Source organism: Lissotriton helveticus, chromosome 8 (genome assembly GCF_964261635.1).
Source record: "Lissotriton helveticus chromosome 8, aLisHel1.1, whole genome shotgun sequence".
Classification (NCBI taxonomy): domain Eukaryota; kingdom Metazoa; phylum Chordata; class Amphibia; order Caudata; family Salamandridae; genus Lissotriton; species Lissotriton helveticus.
In genome coordinates, this window is record NC_136069.1 from 362,925,553 (window position 1) to 362,941,237 (window position 15,685).

Below are 15,685 nucleotides of genomic sequence, written 5' to 3' on the forward strand. Positions count from 1 at the left end.
GCACCAGCACTGCACAAACAGTTCTAAATGTGAAACATCATGTGCATGCTTACGTCACACACATGTTTCCAAAGCATGGCGTAGAGGTCATTATATTTGTGTCCCTATTTGCGAGTGAATACACAGTTATATTCAGATGTATGAAGGAAGATGGAAATCCATGTCTACCAAATAACCCTCAAACATTATGTATTAATATGCTCTCTTCCTGGGGTGAGAATCCCTGTTAACTGGATAACACCTTTCCCTCACAAAGCGGTTCTGCAGGAATGTAAACTGTAAAAATTATTTGCAGCCTAATAAAGAACAGTAATATATAATAACAAGCCCTGGGACGTTTTAGTGAACACCACACTAGATTTTATTAAGATACAGTGTGAAAGTTCAAGAAAGAAGAACAAGTCTTGAGAAAGTCATTAGGTCTGGCACAATGAGTGTTTTGTTTTAAGACGGTGGATTGTGCAAACTTATGCTTGCATATCAAAACATATAGGCATACATGTATTTGTGGCTTGCACCTGATCCGTGACAAAAAAACATTTAAAAAGCCTGCAGCAAAGAAAAAAACTAACAACGATTGTTTCCTGTATACAATGCATGTATGATATAAAGAATGTAATGTGAAATTATTCTGTCAGTTTTGAGATGTAGAACAGCCCCTAATGCTTTGCAATGCAAGCCCTTCAAAGAAAGCAACATGAAGCATCAAGCAGCCAATATTACGAGGTGACAGAGGAATACTCTTCTGGGTGGAGCCAGATCCCACTCCATGTATTTTTAGGTCTCGTGACCTATCAATGCGCATGCGCATTGAGAGAAGCGAGACTATAGGGCTTTAAACAAAGTTTACCTAACTGTGGCGATTTGGTGCTGTGCCCGTGGCTTTTAGGTCAATGCGCAAGCGCATTGACCTAAAATGCGCGTGCACATCACCAAATCGCCGTCTGTTCCCTCAGCCGCACTCCTCCCACACCTTTGAAGTGAAGCTTAGCTTCACTTCAAAGGCCCCGGCTGCTTCACACCCTCATGCCGCTCTCCCCGCTCCGCCCCCTCCCCTGCCCGCCGTGTGCATTTCTCCTCCCCCCCCCCCTCCCCACAGCAATGCCTTCCGTCTTGTTTCCTTTCTTGTTTTTCTTTCAGGTGAGATATCTTTTCCATCATTTGCGATAATACAGTTCTCATATGCTCTAAATCGCAGTTGCCATTTGACCTGTGGTTTACCAGGAATCTGGAGAAATGGACTGGGTTAATGATTAAATAACTTATTTGAAGCCATACTTTAACAAGTCAAATAATTTTCACAATGAAACAAGCAGAGGAAACACACCTCAAAGCTAGTTAAGTCTTGAAAGTTGCCTCAATGCGTTCCTGCATATAAGCTTCTGTTGCAATAATAAACTGTGTGAGCAGTGAAAGGTTGTCTATATTTAGCGCACTCTACTCAAGCACATTATACTGAGCGTGTGTGACATTCCCAGCATGCACGGAGAAAACGTCACACAACCATGACGGCACGCATTGGTACACAAATGTCTCAGGAGGCTGACGTGCACAGCTTGGAACAGCGCGCGCAATAGACTCAAGGCAGTAGGATGTGGGGTTAAAAATCTGCACATGAAGCACGTAACGATGTAGTGATTTTTTTGTTTGAATCTGTTATTTGAGTTTTTCAAGATTTCCAAAATAGTACAACATGCACATAGCTCATATAATTGTTCGAGGTTCGTGTCAGACAGTTACAGGGAAATTAACTCGTGATTCAAATACTGCTAAAAATAAAACAGAAAACTGTATTAATAAAACAAGCACTGGCATAGCCAATAGGCAGCGCCTTTGGAACCTTATATGAACCCATCTCAACCCCTCACCCTCACACCCTCACCCTCAACCCCTCACCCTCACCCCCTCACCCTCAACCCCTCACTCACCCCCTCACCCTCAACCCCTCACCCTCACCCCCTCACTCACCCTCAACCCCTCACCCCCCTCACCCTCACACTCACTCACACTCACCCTCAACCCCTCACCCTCACTCACCCTCAACCCCTCACCCTCACTCACCCTCAACCCCTCACCCTCACCCACCCTCAACCCCTCACCCTCACCCACCCTCAACCCCTCACCCTCACCCACCCTCAACCCCTCACCCTCACCCACCCTCAACCCCTTACCCACCCTCAACCCCTCACCCTCACCCTCAACCCCTCACCCTCACTCACCCTCAACCCCTCACCCTCACTCACCCTCACTCACCCTCAACCACCCTCAACCACCCTCAACCCCTCACCCTCACTCACCCTCAACCCCTCACCCTCACTCACCCTCAACCCCTCACCCTCACTCACCCTCACTCACCCTCAACCCCACTCACCCTCAACCCCTCACCCTCACTCACCCTCACTCACCCTCACCCTCATTCACCCTCACTCACCCTCACCCTCACTCACCCTCACTCACCCTCAACCCCTCACCCTCACTCACCCTCACTCACTCACCCTCACTCACCCTCACCCTCACCCTCACTCACCCTCACCCCCTCACCCTCACTCACCCTCAACCCCTCACCCTCACCCTCACTCACCCTCAACCCCTCACCCTCCACCCCTCACCCTCACTCACCCTCACCCTCAACCCCTCACCCTCACTCACCCTCACCCTCAACCCCTCACCCTCACTCACCCTCAACCCCTCACCCTCACTCACCCTCACTCACCCTCACCCTCACTCACCCTCACTCACCTTCAACCCCTCACCCTCACTCACTCACCCTCACCCTCACTCACCCTCAACCCCTCACCCTCACTCACCCTCACTCACCCTCAACCCCTCACCCTCACTCACCCTCAACCCCTCACCCTCACTCACCCTCAACCCCTCACCCTCACTCACCCTCAACCCCTCACCCTCACTCAACCTCAACGCCTCACCCTCACCCTCACTCACCCTCAACCCCTCACCCTCAACCACTCACCCTCACTCACCCTCAACCCCTCACCCTCACTCACCCTCAACCCCTCACCCTCAACCCCTCACCCTCACAACACATATTGTGTTACAATAGGTGTCACATTTGCGAAAGATAAAACTATTGCCATTGTAAATAACAAAGCTATTAATTTCGCTATTTTCAAAACAAGCACATAAATAAAAAATGTGTCCTTTACAATACCAATAGCTCAAACTTTCCTAATGCGAGACCTATTGCATTGCTGTGCTTCTCTCCCCTGCTGCACTCTCCTGCTCTCTAGAGATGTGGCCTAACAACCAGAGCTGCCATCTAAGTCACGTAAATACAAAACATGTTGCATTCCAAATGCTATAGGTGTCACATTCGCGAAAGTTATAACTATTGGCATTGTAAATGACAAAGCCATCAATTTAGCAATTTTAAAAACCAACAAATAAATAAAATATGTCATTTACAAGACCAATAACTCCAACTTTTCTAATGCGAGACCTATTGCATTTCCAATGCTTGTTTAAATAATTGGTAACAATAGGTAGTGCAGACAGATGTGCTGTCAAGCGAGACCTAAAAGGGACACTAATGTATTTCTCTGAAAAATATAGGGGCATATTATCAAGGGATTTATCTCCGCTTTTTTGGCTTTAAAAGCCAAGAAAGCGGAGATAAAATTATCTCCCTATTACCTAGCTGTCACTAACACCAGTTAGCGACAGCTAGTAGGAGATAGCGACCATCTTGGGCCCCGCTTTGCATGTCAGAGATATTTATCACTAATGACATGCAAAGTGGGCGTGCCAAGATGTTAGCGACTGGAAACAGTCGCTAACATCGCTAACATCTCTATCTCCGATTACCTATTACCAACATTTGGATATATTTGCGCTAAGCGCGAATATCTCCAAAAGCTAACACCTGCCCTGAGCAGTTCTTAGCCATGTTATCCAATGGGAGGTGGATAACATGGCTAAGAGCATTAGCTCGGTAATTCATGAATATCGCTGAATTTACAGCGATATTCATGCATTTCGGCCAATATTTATCGCTTAGGAGATAAACCTTGATAATAGCAAGGCTCCTAAGCGATAAAAATCTCCGCAACACGGCGATAAAATTATTGCCGCTAAGCCAACATAGCGATAATTATCGCTAGTTGTTGGTAATATGCCCCATAGTTATTCTGTATAAGCCTCACACGTATGCAACGAGTTACAAAGTCTTAGAAGAGAGGTTGCAAAATTAAGAAAAATAAAAATTCATCCATCGCAAGAGACATCTGCATGTCGAAATACCAAAACATACAAAGGAAACAGTTTGCAAGTTGCAGGAAAAAGATGGATTTCCATAAAAGTTGAGTTCTTCGAATCCCAGCAATGCTGTTTACCGTGCATGCTATAAGTCTTGAATATTGAGGAGCTTTCACATAAATGATTAATTTCATAGTCCAATTTTACACTCACGGTGGGTGCTCTACAAGTTCTGTATTGTGGAAAATACTGTTTTAGAAGTGTCTGAAACTGTGTAATTTATTAATTTAAAAATTATCAAAATTTCACACATTTTCAAATTAAGCATTGGGATGAGGTTTGGAAGTATCTTGCTTAACAATTTTTACGAGAATACGTACTTGTGTAAAAAAGTCTTGTGAGAAAGAAGCAGGAAGCTCATTTAAGGAGAAAATCTATCTTTCCAAGACATTTGGTGTGCAAGCCAGGGGTCTACGTGCAACATTTAAACAAAATCACATTATATGATTACGTTTAAATGTGTGAAATTCAAGAATTTCTTGAATTTTCACTGGTGTATTTTAAATTTCGCCCTGACCAGATCTGTGACACAGCCTTGTTTTTCCTACGTGTTTTTTTTCTCTATAAGGGGCATTTGTCTTCCTTCCTAACAGACTTTTGCTAGTCAGTGCCACTCACAGCCACTGGTATCATGTCAAGCTCCCATGTATCCTAAATATAATTTACAAAAAAATCGTCTCATTTGCTGAAGATTTTATAGTATTAATTTCAAATGGGCAATTCGGCCTCAGTAAGATTTGGAACACGAGGTGAATTAAAAACCAAGCTTTGAAATAAACTCTGGCGTAAGGCAAGGTTGTGTCTCAGCACCGGTCTTATTCAATCTTATTTTCAGCGATGTAGACAAAAGCCTCCTTATTCTGAATTTGGACCTTCCAACAATCTGGGGTGATAAAACACCAATTATTTTGTTTGCTGATGATGCTGTGTAATTGACCTGTACTGAGCTTTTGCACGTCAAAAGATCGGGTGAATAAAACTAAAAAAAAAACAAGCTTCATCATGTTGGAATTGGACATGTGTACTGTTAAAAGTCCATCTAGCAAATAAACCGATCCTGTATTGGATCTAAATATGGCAAAGCAGTGACTCAAGCAAACTACCTTGGCTCAATCACATTGCAAGTACTCTAGTCTCTATAGGCTGTGCAGAATCTGAAATAATCCACAGTGTGCAAATAATCAAGGGAAAATATTGAGCCTACAAGAACATACAGGAAGGAGGCAAATTAATGACATACTTCCATGAAATTAAACCCTCTGCATCATATGAACAGTACTTGGACAAGTTATTTTCAGAGATAAAATGTAATTGTACATGGGCTGGCTAAGATGCATCGAAGCCAGTCAGAATCCACTGTTCCAAACAGGGTGAGTACGATACACCTGTCTGATAACGTGTGCTCACCCTCTGGTAGCTTGGCACCGAGCAGTCAGGCTTATCCTCAGGGCTCGAGTGTAATGTATTGGTAATGTATCCAACACACTGTGTACACTACAAAAATACTTATATGTATGAAAACACTTGTCTTTGTGTTACACAAACAAACACACACTGACATCAAAATGAGAGACACATTGTATTTACACTCTATAGTTATTCGCAATTGTCAAACTGCTCTGTTGAAATCAAAACTAAACACACATTGTATAAACACTTTACCGTTATATGTAACTGTCAACTTTCCAATTAGCAGAAAGGGTAAACAGTCACAGTTCTTTGACTATGCCTTGTAACTCAGCCCCTTAGTCTTCAATTACACCAGCCAATGATACACATTGCCCCAGCAGGCGCCCTGATGACTAGGCAGTCAGAACAACCTATCACAGAAAGAAAAAGTTACTTTGTATCGTCCATTCGGATAAGACTCCAGGCGTGCAATGGCACCTACACGAGTGCGGATCAATATCCACCCTTTAGACAAGAGGTTGTGACCCAGGAAGCTGGCCCACTCCCAAGTCTGAAGAAATGCTTTCCCCTCAAGCAGAGGTGGGACCTGCCGTAGACCCCGACAGTCAGCTGCAGATGTGCACAAGGCACACAAAACCCCTTCGGGTCTCATCAAAGTGTCTTCCAAAACAAAGCACCCTGTGGCGTGGGTCCAAGAAGAGGTATCCAACGACCTCGGACAGAAGCTGAGACGTCAGGTATTATTATTCTCCCAATCTGGAGGTCGAAGACAGTCTCAGCTCCCAGCTGAGATTCCCTCAAAACCCCTTGTACACCACAGGCTCTGGAGCGCAAGTGAGCAGAGGTCCCCTGGTTGCAAGCACGGGTTCCTAGGACTCTGCATGCTTCTCCCTCACTCCTCAAACTCCACATGTCATGGCACCTCAGATGGCTGCTGATCTTGCACACACACTCCTCTTGCACAACAAAATTATGATGTATGTCAGGACAGTCCTTGTCCCAACCCCAATCACTTCCACTGGTCTCCACTGCACACAGTGCAGTCCTTATAATCTTGTGGAGACAGTGAGATCCTTTGTGTCCCTGGGATCTCGTGAACAGGAGGCCAGCTCACCGGCCCTTGGGGAGTACTTCGAAACCCAGGCCACAACAGTTGGCACTTAGCTGCAGGCCAGTAACATCCAGGCAAAATCCACCAAGTGATTGCCCCCCTTTGCAGCATGGCGAAGCTTCCAGCCACAACAAGTCTGTGGATAGTCCAGTTGCAGTTCCCACTGCCCTAATGATTCCTTGTGCGAATGTCCCCGTATCGAACCAGCGTAGCATTGTTCCAAATCCAAAAGTTTCTCTACTTTCGAAGGCCGAAGCCCCAACAGTTCTACCTTCTTTGAAGATATGATCAGTTTGAAATGCCACCTTTGGAATGCATAGGCCCTCTCTAAATTTTGTCCTATCTGCCATCCTATTGGGGAGGTTTCATCACAATCTTTAGTGAGGCCAAGACCCTGGCCCTTGGAATGTAAGTGCCAATTCCACCCCACGTAACCATTCCAGTGAGGCACCTTAGAGTCAGAAGTCCTCAATTTCCAGTGAACCCCTCGTTTACGGCCCTCTATCAGGAATTCATAGATGTGTCTGCCCCCCTAGCACAAAGTTGTGATTTGGAGGAGGCCGTCAGGCACACACTGCCCAAGCATCAAAATGCTCACTTTCCCAAAGTGACATTTACAGCACCGTAATGTTGAACCCCCTCCCACTACCGGATAGGATTCGCCATTATGAACTCATCTATACCAAACACTATACTGTTATTATTTTGCCAGTAGGGAATAATGCTCGACAGCCTTTCCCTACACCCCCTCATGAGAATTCAATGTGAGAAGCCGGCACCATCATACCAAACACACCATCCGGTGTCATTTTGACTCTTTCAGGTAACACATACACACCTGCCCAGCCTCTTCCTAGCACTGCACCGTCACGCTATCTACAGGGAGAACTCTAATATAGCAGGAGACATGCAGAACCTTGGCATGTAGCTTTTTAAATGCCAAACCGAGTACCAGTAACCCATGCACACAGGCCCCACCAGGGCAAACCTGGAGCCCAATCGATGAGCTACCTCTGTGGGTGGCACAACCAGTGCAGCAGGCCCACGACGGAGCATTTGAGATACATGCCCCTGGTATAGGTCTTACCCCATGACAAGGGACTTATAGGTAACGCGAATCAGCCAATCATAAGTACACCGATTCACAGTATGTTTATGGCATGCACTGCGCTTTGACACTAAACGGCAATGCCAAACGCGCTCAAGTCCTAAGGCTAGCATCCAGAGCAGTGGAAAACTGGGAAGGAGAAAAACAAAAAGTCAAGGGAAAGCACCCTAGAAAGAGCCATTTTCTACAATAAGGTTCAGAATAGGCACATTGCCCATAATGACTTACATTAACAAGTGGTCCAACGCATCTTTATCCACAGCTGCGTGTAACTATAAACAAAGAGGGGATTAAATTGTTTTATTTATCATGCTGCTCTGTACTCTTTGCAGAAAAGGAGGCTTTAGTTGTGTCCTATTTTTAACAAATATACAAAAAAGACACTGCAAGGTTGGAATGCCCCTTTGCCTTCAAACTGATTCTAAAGAATTTTTCATCTTGGTGGCATCATATATCTGTGGTGCCTGGAGAAAGTCACAACTTCTTTCCCAAAATGTTTTGTTTTATTTGAACTTAGTGGGACACCAAAGATAGCGCTAGCTTAACATATGTTGTCTACTGTTTAGCCCTATGCAAGAGGTGGGGAGTAAGATGCCTCATATTTTAACTTATACTTTGCTCCTAGAGCCTGGGGTGACCCATCACAGCAACCACAAGATGTAACTTAAGCACGTTTATAGTGCACTTTTTTTACATAATAGAGGGGAGTAAGCCACACAAGGCGATGAACCACTGCACTTTCATACATAGTGTGAGCACTTGTCTCACATTGTAATGGAGACAGGAGGGGCAATATTTATTAACATTGCAGGCAATGCAGCAAGGCAACAAGATGCGCAGCATTGCTTGAAAGAGAGATAGCAGAAAAACACCATATTTACAAAGATATGGTGTATTTCTGCTACCTCCTTGCACTGGCACACTGTTTTCTGCAACCTGGTGCAAGGGTGCATACATTACAGGCAGGATTGCTTTGTGCAGGAAAGATATTTTCCTGCACAAACATTCCTCAAATGCATTTTCCTTTTTTGTTGTGTGATGCATTACACATCACTCATAGATAAAGAGAGTAACGAGGAGAAACAAAGATATTTCTTCTCATTATGCCTGGGTCTGGGAGGAGTACCATTTTGACGCTTTCCAAGGTTTACAACTTTTTGTAAATCAAGCACTGCCCTCTGTGCCAGTCACCCCTTGGGACATATATTCATATGTGGTAGGCATGCCCGGGTATGGGTGCTTTCTGAGGTGAGGTGATAGAGGTGTTGAGGGCTTTAACTGAACTACCACTGCAGCCAACAATACAGCTATGCCTTTTGGGCTGGTGACCAGATCTAAACACTCTAACAGCCTGATTCATCAAGCTAAATTGCACTTGCAAAGGGCAAGATTCTCAGAATCTTGCCTTTCGCGAGTGCAATTTTTGTATTTGGGATTCATCATCCCAAATGCAAAATTTGCTATTAAAGAATTCGCACATTTGTGAAGAATTGCATTTAAAGAATCTCTATTTGAGATTCCTTAAATACAATTCATGAATCCTTTTAAAATTGCGAAATTGCAATTTTGGGCCGCTATTTACCGAGAGGTCAGACCTCGTGGTAAATAGCAAAAACTTAGAAAAATGCATTCAAATGCATTTTTTTAAGTTGCATTTTACACAGACACATGTCCTTTGGACATGTGTGTGCGCAACACCAATGTAGATTACATTTCAGGGGTGCTACAGGGTGTCCTTTGGACACCCCTGCACCCTTGAAATCGCATCCTTATTTGCGAATAGCTAATTGCTAATCGCAAATAAGGAATAACTCCCCATTCATTCCTATGGGCCTGTAGGCCCATAGGAATGCATGGGGAGTTATTCCTTATTTGCGATTAGCAATTTGCTAATCGCAAATAAGGAACATGTAGGAATCGCAATATTTTTTGCAATTCCTACATGAATCCCGTTTTGCAAGTCCTTAATAGCGATTCCTTATGATTCTCTATTAGGGTCTCGCAAAACGGGAGAATGATGAATCAGGCTGTAAATATGCAAAGTAGTGGCTGTAGCAAAGAAATGCATAGCACCTAGATGTATGGTTAATAAAACACCTACCAAGAAACAATCGCTGATGGGACTAGCAAAATTGTTACGAGAACAATGAGACGCAGACTGTTTTACAGTGGGACTGTCCAGGGGGGCAGAGCGGAGTGCAACTTGGTGAAGGTTCGACTGCAGCAGAAACTTAAGGAGTCTGTTGTCTAGCAGGGAGTGGATTCTAGAGATGAATGAGATGTGGATACGCCAAAAGGTTTACAGGGGGGTGCGTGAACCGGGCGTTACGCCTCTATGTGTACTGCACACAGTTTATATATGCTGCCTGAGTGCCATGTACTTGCTTTTTGCAAAACATGCTTGTGGGGTATTTCTTATTTCTCTATGATTGTTGGGAGGCAGAGGGAGGGGTACAGAAGGGTGTTATTATTCTGTACTGATGTCTGTTTGCAGAATTCAAAAAATTACAGATGAGGAAAAAATACTATGTAAATCTGGAAATGCGCCAAAATCCATGGCTGGATGTGTGTGAATGCCCATACTTCACCCATGGGATGCCTCCCTGCCACAAGGTATTGCAATGCAGCAATATGAGCTGCCTTGCATTATTCTGGATTTAATAAACCACGCAGAGCCATGCAAGGTGTCTTCGTATCGCTTAGTAAATCCCACTAAAGGACTTGTGTTGCCTTGGGATGACGTGCGTCATGCAAGGGCAATGTAGGTCCTTAGTAAATCTGGCCCGAAATGTTTTGTGCTTGTATTTCTATTAGATTTTTAAAAGACAAATTTCAGGTTATAAAGTTGTTCTGTGGTCATCTAGTATGTCAAGACTAGAGTTTTCCATAAGTAGGAGCATTGTTATGCATTTGAAGCCCTCTAGAGTCCTACATTCTGTTTTTGGCCTATAACTCATTTCCCATTTGCAGCATGCCAAACTAATAATTGCCCACTGTTGCAAGGTGGAAGTATTATGTGATTTGGCTGGTGGGCCCTTTCAGGTAATGCTAACACAATACACAAAAGTGAACCTCGGCTTCACCCTTACCAGCCTTAGCTCGGTCCTGGTAGCGTGGGACAGAGCAGTCAGGCATATTTAGAGGAACATCTGCTAAGCATTTCACAATTCCAGAATTGACAATAAGTGAAATGATTCAAAAGAAATTTTGACACCAATTTATAAAAAGATATTGTCTTTTTATATACATATTGACACCATAACATACTTGATATGTTGCATATAACCGGAGTTAAAGATTTTCTAAGGATTAAGTAATAAATGCAATGAAAGCTGTCAAATGTTCACTGTTGAAATCAGTGGAGGAAAACACACCTAGCAAAACAGTTGCAGGGTGAGTTCAAATGAACTCTCTTGTGGTTAAGGTTCTGCAGGTCCCTAGACCAAGAGTCAACACTTGTTCTTCGTTTCCTCGCCCAGCTAGTCCAGGTGCAGAGGTTAAGCTGTCAATCCAGCGATATTCACGCATTATCGCCAATGGGGACTTATCCAGAATATCCATCTCCCATTGGATATAATGGCTAAGAACTGGTCTGAGCAGGCGTTAGGTTTTGGAGATATTCGCGCTTAGAGCGAATATTTCCATCACTACGCCTGCGTTGATAATAGGCGATAGCGATGTTAGCGACTGCTTTCAGTCGCTAACAGGTTGGGTACGCCCACTTTGCATGTCATTAGTGATTAACCGCTGTGAGTGACAGCTTGCTAATAGGGCGATAGAATTATCGCCGTTTAGTGGCCAAAAACGGCGCGCTAAAGCGGCGATAATCCCTTATCGGCCTCCTTGATAATATGCCCCAAGATTTTTTCCAGGTGAAACTTAACCCGCGATATTCGGGTAAGATACCCAGGGAACATTTCTTCCACATCCTCCTCTTGTTACTTCTCGTGCCTTAAAATAACTCCATTGTATAATGAAAGAACGTGTTAGGCATGTTTTTAATACTTAGTATTACAATGAACCGAAAAACTTGACAAATAAGTTTGGCATTCTTCTTCATTAAAACATAATCGACAAAAGAATACCTGACATAGAAGAGTTTAGTGGTTCAAGAAACTCTATCCACTGACATACACATATGCACACGCCCACACACCGGCACACATCACTACACAACAACTCACACAAACATAGGTTCATACATACACACACTATTGTTGAGCATAAGAAAGAAAATATTTAAATATTTGTGCCTAAGTGTTACTGGAATCCCCACTTTGCAAATTCCTATTTGTGCACGGGAGGAAAGTTAGATACTACGCAGTCCAAGGTTTTTTGATGCATGGTATTCATATCATTTCAGGGTGTGATTTTATAAATTTCATGACTAGACCTGTACCGACACATTTAATTTACATTCTGATCCCTACATTTTGCTTTCCCGTAGGTCTTATTATTAGCATTAATTTTTCAGACCTCTCTGGTTACCGTAATACTTGCCCACCACAGAAATTATCAGCCACCATGATGTAAGTAATCCTATTGATTATGTCCAAAATGTCATAAGCCTAATATTTTGCTAATTTTTTATCTTTCAGGTACAGTGACCTCGTGGATTGTTATATTTATCCTCCCCATAAACAGTGCTTTGAATCCAATTCTGTACACGCTCACCACAAGTTTCTTCAAGGAGAAGTTAAAGCAGTTACTGCACCGCCATCGGAGGAGATCTCTCTTCAGGACCGAGAGGAAAAGTCTATCTACTTCCTTTGTATGGACAGAAGACCCACTGGTCCAGCCGACTACATTTAGACTTGGGTTTCTTAACAAAAAAACTCTTGGAGACAGTGTCATCAAGTCAGTTTGAGGAAAGGCAGCAGGACACGAAATACCACTGAAACTACAGCCAGGTGGTGTGAGGTGGACACAATACATGAATGTTAGCATTTAACATTTGTGTGGACTCTATATCTCCATGTGAGATGTTTCTACAAGCATTCCAATGGCATGCTCAGTTTAATGTAGGATGACATTGTCCCTGCAGCAAAGACTGATATATGGTACTGTGCACCTATTGGTGTTTTGTGTTAATACATGAGGAGCTCAAGTGTGCTGGAGTTCTATGAGTTCCTGTACCTGGGTGGAGTGTGGGGCCACTGAAGCTGCGCTTGCAGCAAAGACTCGTGGATTGTACTGTTCATCTGTTGATGTTTTTAATACGTGAGGAGCTCAAATGTGCTGGAGTTCTATGAGCTGATGTGCCTGGGTGGAGTGTGGGACCACTGGAGCTGCAAGTCTGGGGAGATGTAGCGGTCATGGTGAACTGCTACGCAAATGTTGCAATGGTTGATACAACTAGCTGCAGGTGCGAGAGCTAGACAACTGGCAGCACTCTTATGACAAACCACACAAGATAAAATGAGAACAGACCAGTGTTGCAGAAAAACGCTAGACTATTGCCTAAAATAGCAGACAAGCCGGGCGGCAGCAGTCCTTCGCCAGAGAAACTGATACTTGTATTAGTTATACCTTTAGTGTTGCTGGGCAGATAGAATGTGATGCTGGTTACGGTTGTTTGTTAAATGTATGCTGCCAACATAAGACCAAACTAGCAAGCCATGTTGTTTGCTACAGAAAAAGCCTGACAACTCTCTTTTCTGCCTCTTGATTTTGACTGTTGGTGCTTTTCACATATCGAAACTTTACTTAACTGGATTGGATCGTGCCAAGGTAGAGGTATAATGTGTAGGTGACAGATCTATACATCTTAACTCAGTGTAAACTGTGGGCCTGCATCACAATTAAAGTGTGCAAAAAAGTGTTTTGGAATATTGCAGTTGTAATATGGCTTATAAAACCATTCTGTAGAGTTCGGTATGGGAATAATTTTCACGAGACACAATTTCTACCTGTTTCAAAGACTGCCACAATCAAAAGCTTGATTTCAGACAAACTACTTTATACTTCACTCAGGAATTTCATTAGACACAAAATCTTATTTTTTTCACCCTTCACCCCTTCTATACAACAAACCACTGTAGTAATTTCGCTACCCAGGTGATTAAAGAATAAATGTCATAACTTTGACGACCTGTGCTTTAACGTAACACAATATGAAGCTATAAACTTCTCACTATACTTAAAATGGTAATAAGGAAAACTCCAAGATCCATTGGTCAAAGTTCTTCCAGTAGCAAGTACGCATGGGACATTGTACCATTCACAGGCTCCTAGGGCTACTCCTGGAAAAGGTTTGTAAATTCCTATTGATGCAATTGCACTGAAAACGTTTCTTCTCTTAACCAGGGCAAAATATATTTGTATGTGGAGAAAATCCTTTCCTCACACCCTCACCAATTTTGGGATCGTTCCAGCCCTGCCAAGTATCACGCATCAGGGGTTAGACTAACGCATTTCAGTGTGGTGGTCCGTATCACCGCACTAGAATGCAAAGTCACACATTTATAGGGCCGCCTAAAGCTGTTAAGCCGGAGTGCTGGTATTAGAACTGAGCAAAGTTGTGCAATATCCGCGCTGCTCTGGCAGCTGCAGAGTGTTTGATAAATGACAGACTCTGACTGCTGTAGGCATGGGGGAAGGGGCAGAGGCGCAACTAGAGTCAAATTTCGGTCGGGTCTAAGAAATAAGAAAAAATTTCAGGGGGGGGCTGAATCTTTAATCAGTAGGCAGAGTGGAGCTGCAGGGGCTCTTAGAAGGGGTGAAACAACTGCAAGGCCTAATTAACATTCAAATGGTTTTTTAAAGACCTGTGAAACGTTCGGGTGTGGCTCTGTGTGTGCTCGGGATCTGTCTCATCCCGGGCTGCCACACACGACGGGGGGTGCTGAAGCCCGGTGAGTTCAAAGGGTGTTGCACGCCTGGGAAGGGGTGACTCAGCTGCACTCGCAGGCCCCAATCACCACAGCATATGATTCACAAGACATGAGGGCATTTAGTAGACTCACTGCAACAATGTGTCCCATGATTTGCCCAATGCCCGTTGCTGAGACAGGACTAATGCGTGCTGCCCGTGGTGCTAGAACGGGCGGCAGATATGATATATGTCTTAAAGTTTTGCTGAAACCCGCCGCTGCTCCTAACACTACTATGATGTGCCGCCATTTGGTGCCTGCAGCCTCTCATCAAGAGATGCCGCTCGAGTCCAGACCGGAACGCCGGCGCCTGAGAGAGTTTGATGACTGCAGAGCCTCATGAGGCTGGCCTGTACCCTATCTCGCTGGCTCTGCCAGAGTGTCCCTAGTCTGTGCAACTTTATTCTAATATATATAATTACTTTAGAGCATCATGGCACTGCAGACTCGTAGCCTGTTACAGCTTTGCTCACTGACTGACTTCTCATGATGCCTGGTGACAGTGCACAGAACTCCAGAGATCTTCTGGATCTTTAAAAATTGTTTGTTAGTGCTGATGGTGGCTGTGCTGTACTTGACCTATGCTGCCGTCTATCATACCCGGGATCAAAGGGGTCACCCGTAATGGAGTGGCTGTAGCCCTCTCCTCCTTTCTGCCTCTTTGGAAGCTAACAGATTGTCATAACGCAGAACTTGAGGGACATCAATCTAGGGAACTATTATTTCAGTTTATACACTTACACTAGCCGGTCTCCAGAACACTGAAGTCTAACATTGTGGTCTGCGCAGACAGTCCGCGGACAGAGCTTGTGCTGTCCGCAGATTACTTTTATCCCAACTAGCACAGCGGAGGCATGTCTTCCGTTGGAGTCTGTGAGGACCGTCACTTATTCTACTGAAAAATCGAGCAGA

General features: G+C 44.1%; 1 protein-coding gene across 2 annotated transcripts in view; it reads left to right on the forward strand.

The window, feature by feature from the left end:
- Nucleotides 1-14,305, forward strand: part of RXFP2 (relaxin family peptide receptor 2) — a 1,449,053-nt gene extending 1,434,748 nt beyond the window's left edge. For both annotated transcript variants that reach the window (XM_078657149.1, XM_078657148.1), the window contains one exon: nucleotides 12,500-14,305. In XM_078657149.1, coding sequence (XP_078513275.1) covers nucleotides 12,500-12,768 — 269 coding nt within the window. In that variant the 3' untranslated portion in view covers nucleotides 12,769-14,305. The remainder of the gene's footprint in view (nucleotides 1-12,499) is intronic.
- The last annotated feature ends 1,380 nt before the right edge of the window (nucleotides 14,306-15,685 follow it).